We start from the raw sequence: 13,490 nt of genomic DNA, 5'->3' as shown, positions 1-13,490 counted from the left end.
AAGATGCCTTTAAGCCTATAAAGATTAATACAGAGGAATTTATGTGACTACCAGGATTTGTTTTAACAATGCCCTGAAGTTCAATTTGGACTGGAAACTTTGAATATGCTTTCCTGGAAACAGAGACACCTAGGTCTTAGAATATCATAAACGACCCATTTATTCATGGAAAAACCTCTCAGCATAAGGAAATATGCTGAATGTGTCAAAAAAATTGTTTGGGGCCATGAGAGATGCTCCTGTTGCTCTGAATGCTCTGAAAGAGTACACAAGGGGCAGTTCCAAAGGTAATGAGAAGTCTGAAAAGTAAACAGGAAAATACAACCTTGTCCACTCTGAAAAACATGAATTTTTGAAGGCAAAAGGGTTGGTGGTTCAACTTTTTTTTCTAACTCTCATGACTCAGGCAAGGTTTTTCTCTCTGTGATTTGGCTTGTTCTCATTCTGACAAGCTGGTTCATCTTGTGCATGTTTTTGGTTTTTGTTTTTAATAAATGTCACAAGAATGGAAAGGTTAAAACCCCACAAAGCTCCATAGGTTATGATAGAACTGAGACATCTGAAAGCCTCCTGTGATCCCAGATCAATCTGAGCCCACCAGAAGCTTTTTCCAAAGCTAAGGAAATGTCCTGTCACCTGGTGACTTTGATTTAGGGAAAGACTGTAGACCAGCCAGCTGCTTGTGATGACAGTACTCATCAGTGGGGATTTCTATAGAATTCGGTGGCAGAGTCACACATCGATAAGAGATCTTTCTATGCTAAGCAATTACTCAAATTCCCTAAAAGTGATCTGAGGAGACTCAAGTCATTTTGCAATGTTTTAAAATTTTTTGATAGAGGAACAATAATACAGAATATCTTTATATATTTGTTAAAGGGCCCTAAAAGGCATTATTCTTTCTCTCGCTCTCAGTTTACAATTTCCTCTTCCCATCTTACTCAGCTTACTTGGTGGCAAGCACTTCATGTTCAGAACAGAGTCTCTGGTGCCTACCTGGCCAGCCAGGGCTCCCCACAATTCAAAATTGTCACCCTTAAAGGATTGACATTAGGGGTGCCAGGGTGGCTAAGAGGCTAAGTGTCTGCCTTGGGCTTAGGTCGTGATCCCAGGGTCCTGGGATTGAGTCCTGCATCTTCTCCCTTTGCCTCTGCCTCTGCCTCTCTTTGTCTCTCTCTCTCTCTCTCTGTCTGTCTCTCATGAACTAAAAAAAAAAAAAAAAAGAAAGAAAGAAAGAAAGGAAAGAAAGAAAGAAAGAAAGAAAGAAAGAAAGAAAGAAAGAAAGAAATCTAAACAACTGACATCCAGATCATTCATTGTTGACCATGATTAAAATAGTGTCTCGTAATGAACTGGTTTTAATTAAAACAAACACCACACCAACCCTGCTCTAAGTTGTTAAATGACTATCTTGAACCTATACTGAGCAAGAGTGTAAGTGGGAGAGAGGAGAAATTTTACATTGCCTGACTGACATCAAGCATCTTTTCCCCCTACCTGTAGAAACCTGTGAGTTGATGTCAATATGATTGATTCCCTGTGTGTCGTCTAAACTGCTACATTTCTGTGACAGTTCTGAAATTAAATCCATACTTTCAAAGGAGAAGGTAAGTCAAGAGTACCCTTGCTACGGTTTAGTGACGTGCTTGCTGGTTAAAGCAAAGCTATTTCTGTCAGCAGCCCATTTGGCCAGTACCTGGCATGCAGTGAATGGTTTGATTCTCCAGAGGAATGGAGGGATATCCAGGACAGAGATCTGAAGACTGAAGGTGTTCCCTTTGAAATGCAGCAACTTTGGCTCTTCCAGTAGCTGTCCACCTTGATGTCTTTCATCTGAAACCACTTCCTTTAGGGCAGGAAAGAGAAAAGAGGCATAACAATGAAGTGTCTAATTTCCAACACGTTGCTTTCTATAGATAGGTACGCTCACTACCATGTGTCTTCTAGAAATAGACAAACAGCATCACAGACACACACTTCTTTGGTTCCCCCATATCCTTGTAAGGTCAGGGCTCCTGACTCAAAGCTGCTGACTCGTAAGGACCTAGGCTGAAAGAAATAATTGCTCTTCATTATTTGCATTGCTTAGGCTTTTAAACCAACACCGTTCCTTTCTTTAAAGCTAAAAGACCTCCCCTGCCCTAAGCAAACCGTTACACCATTGAGTTGCCACAACTGTGTGAATTTCATCTGCCACAACCATAATCAAGGGATGTGTTCAGAGTTTACACTGAAAGTTGAGTAGCACCCTCTCCACAGTTCCACGTGTTGTGAATACGGGCATTATACAATTACTTACTCTTTGGTTCAAAATAAATGTTATAGGGTGTATGGACACTATTTATTTGCAGTAATGTTCATAAAAGTAATGCCAAAAGGCCAAGCAAAAATAAGTTGTTTATCATGTTTTAGCTCAGAAAAAGGAAATCCGATTCCTGAAGATACATACCCTTGTATCTTTTGCTGAGAAATCTTTAAAATTATAACTAAAATAAACAATTCACCTATATTCTTTTAAGCCAGCCATTTTAATTGGTTCCAAATTTGTGGTGTTTAGAATCCTATTGAAGAGATGATAAGTCAAATCAAATAACCGACATGAATTCTCCAAAAGGTTAAACTGCCGTTGGGGTGAGGCCGTCAGTGCTATTGGAGATAAGAGAGCTCCCTAAATCCATTTCTTAAAATCACCATTAATTGACTTATAATTCCCCTGCAGAGTTACAATAAATAAGATAACTGAGATCCTTTAATTATGTCCTGTAATCTTCCCAGATTCTAAGAAAGATTGTGAGAAGGCAGGCAAGTGGGATTATAAATACAATAAAACTTACATTTCAATTATCAGCGAGTAAAAGCAGCTCCAGAGGTTATCTTACCAACTCTTGTCTACGTGCAGAATAACAGGAATAAAAACATGTCTTACTAAGATGCAGCTGTCCAGCTTTTATCCGACACATACCCGTAATTGTTAATCGGTTGCTAGTATCTTTTCCCAGGACTAACTGATTCAATTCCAAGGTCAATTTCTACACTTCATTTAGCAAGAGGAGGTGTTTCTTGGGAGCTCTCAGGTCAGTGCTGAACTTTCTGTGATGCTGGAAATGTTCTAGATCTGTGCTGCTCCACGTGGTAGCCACTGGCCACAGTGGCTATTGAGTACTTGAAATGAGGCTAGAGAGAGTATGGAACTGAGGTTTTTTTCGCTTTAGTTAACTTAAACATCCACATGTTGTCAGTAATTACTGAACAGCACAGTGCTAGGTAGTCCCTAGCTTTGTAGGTCTAGCCGGCATCTGAAGGGGGCTGCAAGAAGTGGAAGGATCATAGTAGGGTAGGGAGGAAAGAGAATGCAATCCAAATGCTGAGCTGAGATTTTTTAATAGATGCTGATCAGTGGTTCTTTGTGGAGATTTAATAAGTGTCCATCAGAGCTATGCTCAAACTGGACTCTAAGTTTATAAAATAAAACTGCCTTCTGCCACCAGAGAGCTCACAGTCTAGTAGGCATCTGACGTCATATCTAAGTATTACAAATACATGTATACCTAGGAGGTCAAGGCAAGGCATAGGGTATAGCCTAACCCAGATGAGAGGACAGGCCAGGGAAGTAAGTGGGAAATTAATAGAAGAAGTAATATTTGAGCCTAACCTTAAATAGGAGGGCGAGCCACTGGAAACGGCAGAGAAGCACGTGCTCAGGGCACTGAGCAGGGCATGTACAAAGGTGCCAGGTGAGGTAGAGCTGGGACAGGTAGGGTAGAAAGTAAGTGGCTGGAGGTGATGAAAATCCAATCATGAAGTCTCACTTGCTGTGCTAAGGGCTTTGTATTTAATTTTAGAGCATGGATACTCAGGTTTTAAGGTGTGTAAGAATCTTCTGGGGACTACATATACTCAAAAGAGGATGCATTTTATTAGCTGAAAATGGAGGCTCAGAATTCCAATCACATTTCAGTATGATTGGACCAGTTACTTATTTTCTGTAGGCTTCTGTTCCTTAGCTGGGCTTATTCATGGCCAAACAAAATCATCAACCTGATACTATATTAAGCTCTTTTTGCAATTTTAGTGTGACATTAGAAACACATAAAAATAACGAATGCACTTATTAAAACCATGTTAAAGCCATACGCTAACAATAGTGTGGACTCTTCAAAGTATATTTGACTGGGTTGTGTAAAGCATACTCCTTGTCTTTAAGTCATCTACCTTGCCTGAAAGCACAGAGAAGTAAACTGAGGTCAGAAGACGAAGCACCTTGGGCCAATGGCTCATTTCTTAGTGGAGATCTAGGTTATTTTAATATTTAGAAACCACACCGAGCACCATCACACTAGAAGAGGACTGAAGTTTTAAATCACCATGTACCTTTTTGCAGATGAAAATTTGAAGCACATCACCACCCCCAAAGAAAGTCATCTTCCTAAAGTTACAGGGTTAGTGACAGAGCTAACTACAATGGGGCAACTTGACTGTAGCCTAGTATTTTTTTTTTTCATTTCCCTGCCTTTTTATATCCTATGCTTTCTTTTATTCTTTTCTTTTTTTTTTTTTTTAGAGTCATGTGAAGGTCAGACTGTTATTAACTCTGTCCCATAAATAATTTTTCACTGGTGCACGATATATATAAAGATGACATAAGTCAGTCCATATTTACCCTATGGTCTAAGCAGTCCCTAAAATGCAGCATGGAGAATATTAAAAATTTTTAATAGATGTCCACTTATAATTATCACAGAGAAAAATGGTATCTTTTAGAAATTTCTGCTTTAGGGCCCCCAATTTTAATACAACCATGATTTATCTTTGCTTTTTTTTTAGCTTACTTTCATCTCCACACATCGAACCAACTCTACACAATTAACAGTATCTCATAATCTTGCACAAAATATTAAGCAACCACAGTTACTCTGTAAAAAAACATGTACTTATTAAAATGAAGAAGCCAATCATGAACTTATCTTTGTATTTATAAATTGTAAAGGCATAACTGGATCCATAGGTAGAAAAAAACAAACAAATAAAACCTCCTGAATACAAGCTTTAAAACACTCTCTAAAAAGAAGAAATTATACTTAGTCCAGAATTTCCAGTTATGCTCACAACTTATGGCATTCTTTTCAGGGCTAGTCCTGGACATCTGTATTTTTGAAGGCTTTCCAGATGAATCTGATGCCCAGCTGGGTTTGAGAATCAGTGGTACAAACAAACTCTGCTGAGCTAGTTCTGAGTCGCTCAGTGGATCTATCATCCCGGGTGTGAGGCCTGATACTCATTTCATTTTTCCTATCTGCCTCCTATGTGACAATGACCTTATGTTAAGTCTCTGGTTCTACTGTTAAATTATTATCTGCATTAATTAAACTAGAAAACAGGATCTGGCCAGTTTATTGTCTATAAAATGTACAAAAAGGCTATGGTTGGTGGTGGCTATAGTCTGTCTCCCTCCTCATTTCACACTGGGTGCTGTTAGCCATCCAGCTCCTGGAGTTGGCCAGGAGAAGCCTGGGCTTTGTGCCTCAGTGAGCTCTTTATGTTGATTTAACGAGACAGGCAGCAATATTCAGGTGTGCTTCAGGGAAACTAAAACAGGCAGGCTGAATTTACATATTTATGAGACAAAACTGTTTGAACTTAAGTGTGCACGTGCACGCATGTGCGCACACACACACACACACACACAGAGAAATTATGTCGCTATGGTGTTTTCCTTTAAATGCTTTACATGAACAATATTTCCCAAGGTTGCATTATTGATAAACACAAGAACTACATCTGGAGGAAATCCTTTGAAATTAGATTCTAAATCCACATTAATGCCAAGTAAGTAATGAGTACCGAGAGGTACTGAATAGGAGGGCTGGGAGCAATGGAGAAAAAAAAAAACTAGTTGTTTTTCCTTTTTTCTTTCTAAGATGAGGCAAGTGCTTAATTACTTGCTCCCCCGATCAAGGTTTGTTTGTGTGTGTGTGCGTGTGCATGCGTGTGCACACCCATGTGAGACACAGAAAGAAAACACAGACAAAAACCTAGGTCTTAAATGTATTTTGTACATATCTTACCATTCCTCAACCTTTGATTTGAATTCACCAAAGGAGATGATATCAAATACACATGCATAAAATGGCTGCTCTAATTATTGCAGACATACAGGAGTAGGATGGACAAAAAGTCATGGGTTGTTCTACTCTCCTCTCACCTTCAGGCAGACTTTTATTTTAAAAATATACATATATCTGAGCTGATTTAACTTCCTAGAGAGAGTTGCAGATGTATTTATCAGAATACATCTTCAACAACTTGAAACTAAATTATGTTTCAAGGTGTATGAGGTATTTTGTTTTTGTCATTGAGAGAAAAACCAGTACTATTATTCAGATGAAGTATCCCCAGAGCAGAAGAGAAGCCCTGCAGGAGGTATAGGGTAGGAGGGCAGGGCTGGAAAGGGACAATGTTTCTGTTCCAGTACTAAAATTATCCACAGGACTACTGTTTGGTGGGACCCACACTGGTTCTAGGAAGACAGAAGTTTTGGGTCTGGAAGCTGTCCTCCTTGCAAAGTTTCCAGTGAGGGAGGAGGTTTTAAGTATTTTATTGAACATTACTTCCCATTGATCTATGAATGAAATGAAAGATGTCATCATGATCTTCAACCAGGCTTCTTTCTTGGTGAAGAGGACAGTCCTAGTTGGGCACATATGTGTTGTTATTTCTCTGAGACATGAAAGATGCCCTACAATAAACACAGCAGCTATTGTAACCAAGCTTGTATCTGTTTCCAAATCACAACAAACATTTTTATCAAAGTGATAATGGAGGCAAATTCCAGAAAAGGCAATTTTGGCAGAAATGCTTCTGGGAAATGACATATTACTTTTGATTAGGAAGTTAGGGTTCTATCAGAGTTACAGAACATGAGTCATCATGGTATACAATATTTTCAGCTCATACCACACAAGTTGGGGGAGCTAATATTAATGTGTGAAGTCTGCTAGAGGTTCAAAAAGTGAATTGTTGCTAAGGCTTTCTTAAAGTGGAAGAGTTTTAATAGATTAGTAACTATATAATTTTTCCCCTCTAATTAAATACCACATACAAAGCTGTGAAAAATATGACACAGATGATGTGGGATGTTAAGGTGGTTTAAAGGAACCTGGGCAGAAGGCCCTGAACCTGTTCACTTATCAAGGGAACAATCCAGAATGCTGGATTCTTTCAGAAACAAAATCCCGAGACTAAGACTGTGGACTGCGTGGTTGTGTTCTGAAAACCTACAAGTTATATTTTAATCTTTCTGTGGGCCAGTAAAGTTATTCAACCAGGGTTGACGATCTCTCACCATCCCAGGGGGAAGCATGGCCTTTGCTGCTCATGACAGCTGTCACATACATCCTGTCAAAAACAAGTACAGCCAAACCCAACTTTAAAATCAGCTTCATTCGATGTAATAGGAGAGAGAAAGAATCACTGGAGGTAAATAGATTATGACAAATGAGGTCAAAAGTATTTCTACTGGAAAACATTTCTCTGATGCAAAATTAAACTGTTTTAAGAAGTATCTCTAAATGATGAAATAAAGATATTTGGATTCAATTTAGAGGGAGCATACCATTTTCCCTAGCACTGATGAAGAAAGGATATTACCCATAGGAAAGGAGAGTGGTTTGAAAAGCTGTGTTTAGGGCCTCATTTTCATGACTTCCACTGCAATTCATATTCATCTGTGAACAGTTGAGCTGTTATAGAATCTGCTAGCAATCAACAGGAATGAAAATAGATTATCTGAAAGTCACTTAGTTTTTTCTTTAGGCAAATGTCAAACTCACTGGTATATAATATACTTCAGCATTATTCAAAGTGAGATCAAACTGATTATGAGGGCCGACTTCCAAGGCACTTGTGATAAACAGATTCTCACAGGCACAGTGGTCGGCAGTGGGTTACCCATATGAGCCAGGAGGCTGGAAATCCTCCAAGGTCCCCCTGTGTTTACTCCAGCTTACTCAGCCTTCAAAATGTGGCTAAGTTACTAAGCGTCCAACTTGAGTCATGACGCATTCAGTGGTAGTAATGACCTCAAGTGATTCTTTATTTTTGGTTGCTGAATGTCTGTTATGTATTTTATTTTGGAAAAAAAAATGTTATTGGGGCGGTGAAAGTAGATTAAGATGATCAAATAGCAATCTTAGGATGACATTTAACTACTCACGTTGAAGTTTTTACAAAATGGTGACCCTCTGCGAAAAGGCCCTTTTATGAGCAGCCATATATTAAGTGTGCCTTTCAAAATGATTTGTGCTACTTAAGAGATAGTCAGGGAAGGTTCAAGAACATAGGTTGGCACTGTATCATCTTTGCTGGCTTATGTTCAGGATTCAGGTCATTGTATCTCTTTTATTGGTAAACATGAGTTTTCCAGCTCAGTGTCTTAAAAGCTAGTTACTGAGGAAATGCTCTGCATAATGGACTTAATGATCCAGGACTGGAATAGCAGGGATCTGGGATGAGGTGTGTCAGGAGAGCTAGGCTATTTATATACGGGCAAAGCTTACACAGGCATTTCTGCATTATCTTTGCTGCTATTAATAAACTCGAACTCTTTGTGAGTAGCTAATTTAAAATGAGTCTTACGTGATTAAAAATGCCAAAAATGGAAAGGAACCTTGAACTATCTCTGCCCTAGTAGCCCTAATTATTAATCGACTATGTATCCAGGATATAATATGCCTGCCTGCTGCCGGGTGTGATTTCCAATTGTTGTACCCTAACTACAACCTTCATTTGGTTCATTTTTCTCACTGCCTTCTGCACATTGAATAACTCTTGCTGTTCCTGTGGCTCATGCCATTCTCCTTTCCTGACATGGTAGCCCTTTCTCTTTTGCTCCTGAATGACATCCATCCCATGAAGGTTCACAAAGGGCTCTTGGAGATTATTCTCTAATTTCTCTATTGCAATTGGCTCTCTGTTTTCTGAATTCTGACACACTTCTAAGTCAGTTTATAATTTAGCACACCATGTTCACAAGATGTGGTTATGTAACTCTTCTCTGTTCCTGAGCGCCAAGTACCTCACATCCTTGGAACTCAGCACATTGTTGGACATATGATAACACAGCTCTTGTTTCAGGACAGGTATTGCTGGCAAGCCAATGGTGTGGCTTCATTTTGCAGACCCTCAGCTACAGAATTCTCTATGGATAATGATCTCTAGGAAATCCCATGCATTTGTGACCCCAAAAGAAGAATTCTAGAGAAAAAGCTGACCTGAAATGCCCAAGGGGTATTGTCCACACAGTAGACTCTCAAGTTGTAATCCAGAGAGTTACAGGACATGCAGCCAAAAACAGCCACCTTGAGTTGCTTCACGGCACAATCTGTGATTGGCTCTCCAGTGAGGGCATATGTCCCAAAGCTGTCTAGGAGCACATGACATGCAAAGGGATCCAAAAGGCAGTAACAGGATGTGGATTCATCCTCCACTGACATCACTTCCTGTTGGGAAAAGGTGTGTTAGATTCTCTCAGCTTGGAAATGAGATGTGACTTGACAATGACTTTGCATGGACATACACATTTTTTTTTTTCAGAAAATTCTTATTGCACTCCCTTTCTTGGTGTCAAATAATCTTTTTCTAGCAAAGTAACTGTTTACATCAGGAACTTAATAAATAGTTCTATTCCATGTGTTGGAATTCTATAAAGTTACAACAAACCTCATTTCCAAAGATCTCCTTTTTTTTTTCAGTTAATTTGTTCAGTGCTGATTTTAAGAAAAATCTTAAATATTAACACCCAGCCAGTAAACTCAGTCTTGAAAAAGGTCTATTTTTAAAAATCTCTTTCCATATCCTTAAGGTAATATTTATTTTCTTTCAAATATTTTATCCTCTTTCCACCAAATTCATTCATGAGGGACCATTACACGAAGGGTTTTGATAACATGTACTAGAATATTTCACCCTCCCTGATAAGAACTTTGGTTTGTGTGACTGGTTGGGTAGAGCATAAATCTAACACCACCTGGATGCAAAGCTTGTGAGGAGGTGCTCGATGAAAAAAATAAAATAAATAAAATAAAATAAAATAAAATAAAATGGTAAAAATCAAGGCAAAGCAAACCATAATGGAACAGAGAGCAAAATGTGGCCCCTTTATGAAACCCATGGAACTTCATGCCTAGAAAATGTGCCCCTGCTTGTACTGAAGAAATAGGACTGAAGAAATAGGGCTGAAGAAATAGCAGAATGCATTTTCAACAAAGAGTATAGGCTAGTTGTAGAGATAGCCTGGCAGGGTGAATGTAATCCATTGTAGCAACTGGAAATTTCTTCTCCTAAAGAAACAAGATTTTCCTTTTACTACTTTTGCTTGAAGCACTTCCTGGGAGGGAAGATCCCAGGGCTAGCTGGAACAGGTCATTCTGTTCCAGCAAGATAATTCAACTGCTTTCATGCAAAGTGACTTCAGACAGACATCAAAGGGATCTCTATCAGACAGATAAATCAGAGGTTTCACTTAAAATAGTAATTCCAGGGCAATCATTGCTGTGTCTGTCTGCCTTGTTGTTACCCTCCTCTGAAGCTTCCTCATTTTCTTGTCTTGTCTCTCTCTTCTGTTTTCTCCTTGGAATGAATTGCTTTCATATGTATTTCTATACACAGGGCAATAGTCACTCAATGATTTTCATTGCATTTGTTAGTTCACCAAAATATACTTAGCAACCACTGGGTTGCTGAGCATTTCAACATGTTATAATCCCTATGATGGCAAAATGACAGAGAAGTTTCGTTCATGAACACAGCCTGTGTGCCCCGAGCCTCCTCCCAGTCTCCACAGAGGCCAGAGGGAAAGTCAATTCAGGTAGGGTCATGGTCTGGGAAGAACAGGAATAAAGGGTTTATGTACCGAGGATGGTCACATAAGGGTACACGTCTGTGTGGGTAGTTACAACTGGATTCTAAAACCAAACAGAAAAGCTCTGGATCCTCTCTTGCTTTCCCATCATCATGGAAAAAGACTTAACTAGCTAGGACATTGAGGATGCTGTAATACACATGCCACAAGCCCTCTGAAAAAACAAGGAAATGCTTCCAGATTTTCCAGCAGACTCGTGTTAAGAGAGGGTAAGGTTAAATCTATCCCCACAGCTGGGAGCCAAATCTTAATTTTTCTTAAAAGGAAGAATAGGGTCTCACCTCCCACTTGCCCTGCTGTGTCCTCTTCTTTAAATGGATGTTCCAGTGCTCAGAACTGACGTCCGCACAGTGTGGTATGGTCAATGCAAAGGGAGTGGTGACAATCATGTCTGGGGGGCCACAGGTGACTTCAGGACTCAGGAGCACCTCGGATCCATCTGACTGGAGGCTTTACGGTTGGAAAAGGATACAAGAAGCGCGTAAAGAAGGGGGCATGTTTAAATAAGAATATAGTCATAGACTGGCTGAGGAAAACAGTTTCCCAGGATTCCCTCCTGGACGGCACCACACCTGCTCAGGGCTGGTCTGGGCAACAGCCATTTATTCAAGACTGCTCAAGCACTCGGACTGAGTTTAGCTTAGATTTCAAATCTAGGTTTCAACAAACAAAATGACAGGTATGTCTTCAGAAATATAGAGAACAGCAGAGAGCAAAGACCTGGCTGGTGTGTTACACACCAGCTGCTAAATCCTTACACTTGCTGATAACATTATCAATGACCAAAGCCAAGAGCTTTGTAGGAACAACTGATCTGGTAATCTTCCCATCAGATTCTTTTCTCCCAACAACACCTTCTATGAACATTTTTAGTGCTAATAAGTGATAAAACAAATTATTTCATAACAAAGCACACTTTAGACATACCCAGATTGAGTATGTCACTTCTGGTTTTGAAAACATTTGTTTTCTGCCAATGTACAAATACATGAGTTATATAGCAATAGCATAAGTAGACAGTTACAAATGTGTAAAATAACATACATAAATATATATCTTTCAACCCTTTCCTATTTTAGTTCTAAATTTAAAGTCATTCACCCAAACCTAGTGTTCAGGTTTTTCTGTATTGTGAATTATTCACAATGGAAATACAGAGTCATGAAACAGATACAGTGAAATTTAACTAAAGGGAAAGGATATCATTGAATATTTCTTTCATTTTCTTCTCCTTTGGTTTTAATCTCTGTCCCCAGACGGTAAGGTGGACTGGTTTATATGACAACGGGCAATGAGAAGAACCCAGAAGTCTGCTCATTCTTCCCCAGCTGTTTCTGGATTTTTGAACAAGCTATCTGATTTGGGGGGGGGGGGTCCTTGTAAGAATTACAGTGATACAGAATATAGTCCATAAAGCAATGTAGGACTCTCAGATGAACAATGCTACAGGAGAGTTGTTGAGATTGGTATCATTATATAGAACTTTCCTCTTACTTGACCTAGGAAGGGCATTTAAATGTCATCCCTCATTGCAAAAGCCACCCATTGAGCAAGATAAAGATGAAATTTAGCACCAAAGGATACCCTTTTCCACGGTATTATATAAACAGAGTTTTTCTATGAGTGTGTTTCACATGTTATTAGTTTCTGAGTTGCTTTTGTTGACATTGCTTGTTCTCTCTGAAGTTGGGAATGGTCATCCTGGAGCTACTATTCATAATTTGCTGTTACATTAAAAGTCCAGACACAGAAGCACCTGGGTGGCTTAGTGGTTGAGCGTCTGCCTTTGGCTCAGGTCGCGATCCCAGGGTCCTGGAATGGAGTCCTGCATTGGGCTCCCCACTGGGAGCCTGCTTCTCCCTCTGCTATGTCTCTGCCAGTCTCTCATAAGTAAATAAATAAAATCTTAAATAAAAGTCCAGACACATAGGTGGGCAGGAACATCTTCTATCTACTGTATCTAAAACAGACCTGAAAGTGAATACAGTATCCTCCCCCTTCAGAAAGGCCTGAAGACGGAGTCACAAAATTCAGTCTTCCACAGAAGCCGCTGCAGTCCAAAGCTGACAATTCTTCCCATAAAACCAGGGTTCAGGGAACTGAAAATCTGTCTGCATTTATTGTTAAGCAGAGCGGGCAAGCAAGGGGGCATGGGTTGCAAAGTAGTGTATTAGCAATAACAAATGCTCACTGAACAGCCTAGAATGATATACTTGAGGTTGGGGGATGAGGGTGATGTAACATTCCGGTATGAGCTAGAGGCAGCACGAGGTGGCAGCCTGCGTGTGGATACCTGCCAGGGGCCGTTAGGAAGGTGACACACTCTCTGTGTAATTGCCGCTTGCATTCATCACAGATAGGAATAGCAGGGATGCTTTTGAGTGACCGATGACAAGCTCTCCTAAAAGAACTATTTAATTGCTTTTGGAGAATCATCCCCCTTGTTGAACATATTGTTCAAACATATGGGAATTTGGGGAATTATTTAATGCCAAATGAGCTGAAATCAACTAATTAGATGAACTCTCACACTTGTGAATAGCAAGGCTCCTTTCCGTAATAACAAATAGCA

The 13,490-nt window shown here is 39.6% G+C and overlaps 1 protein-coding gene across 2 annotated transcripts in view; it reads right to left on the bottom strand.

Annotated features, from left to right (window-relative positions):
* UNC5D (unc-5 netrin receptor D) overlaps positions 1-13,490 on the bottom strand; it is a 527,088-nt gene that overhangs the window by 26,969 nt on the left and 486,629 nt on the right. For both annotated transcript variants that reach the window (XM_055335242.1, XM_055335243.1), the window contains 3 exons: positions 11,200-11,368; positions 9,270-9,497; positions 1,697-1,846 (listed from right to left, as the gene is read on the bottom strand). In XM_055335242.1, the coding sequence (XP_055191217.1) occupies positions 1,697-1,846; positions 9,270-9,497; positions 11,200-11,368 (547 nt within the window). The remainder of the gene's footprint in view (positions 1-1,696; positions 1,847-9,269; positions 9,498-11,199; positions 11,369-13,490) is intronic.

The sequence above is a fragment of the Nyctereutes procyonoides genome, unplaced genomic scaffold (assembly GCF_905146905.1).
Source record: "Nyctereutes procyonoides isolate TBG_1078 unplaced genomic scaffold, NYPRO_anot_genome, whole genome shotgun sequence".
Taxonomy (NCBI): domain Eukaryota; kingdom Metazoa; phylum Chordata; class Mammalia; order Carnivora; family Canidae; genus Nyctereutes; species Nyctereutes procyonoides.
This window is presented reverse-complemented; position numbering and strand designations above follow the sequence as displayed.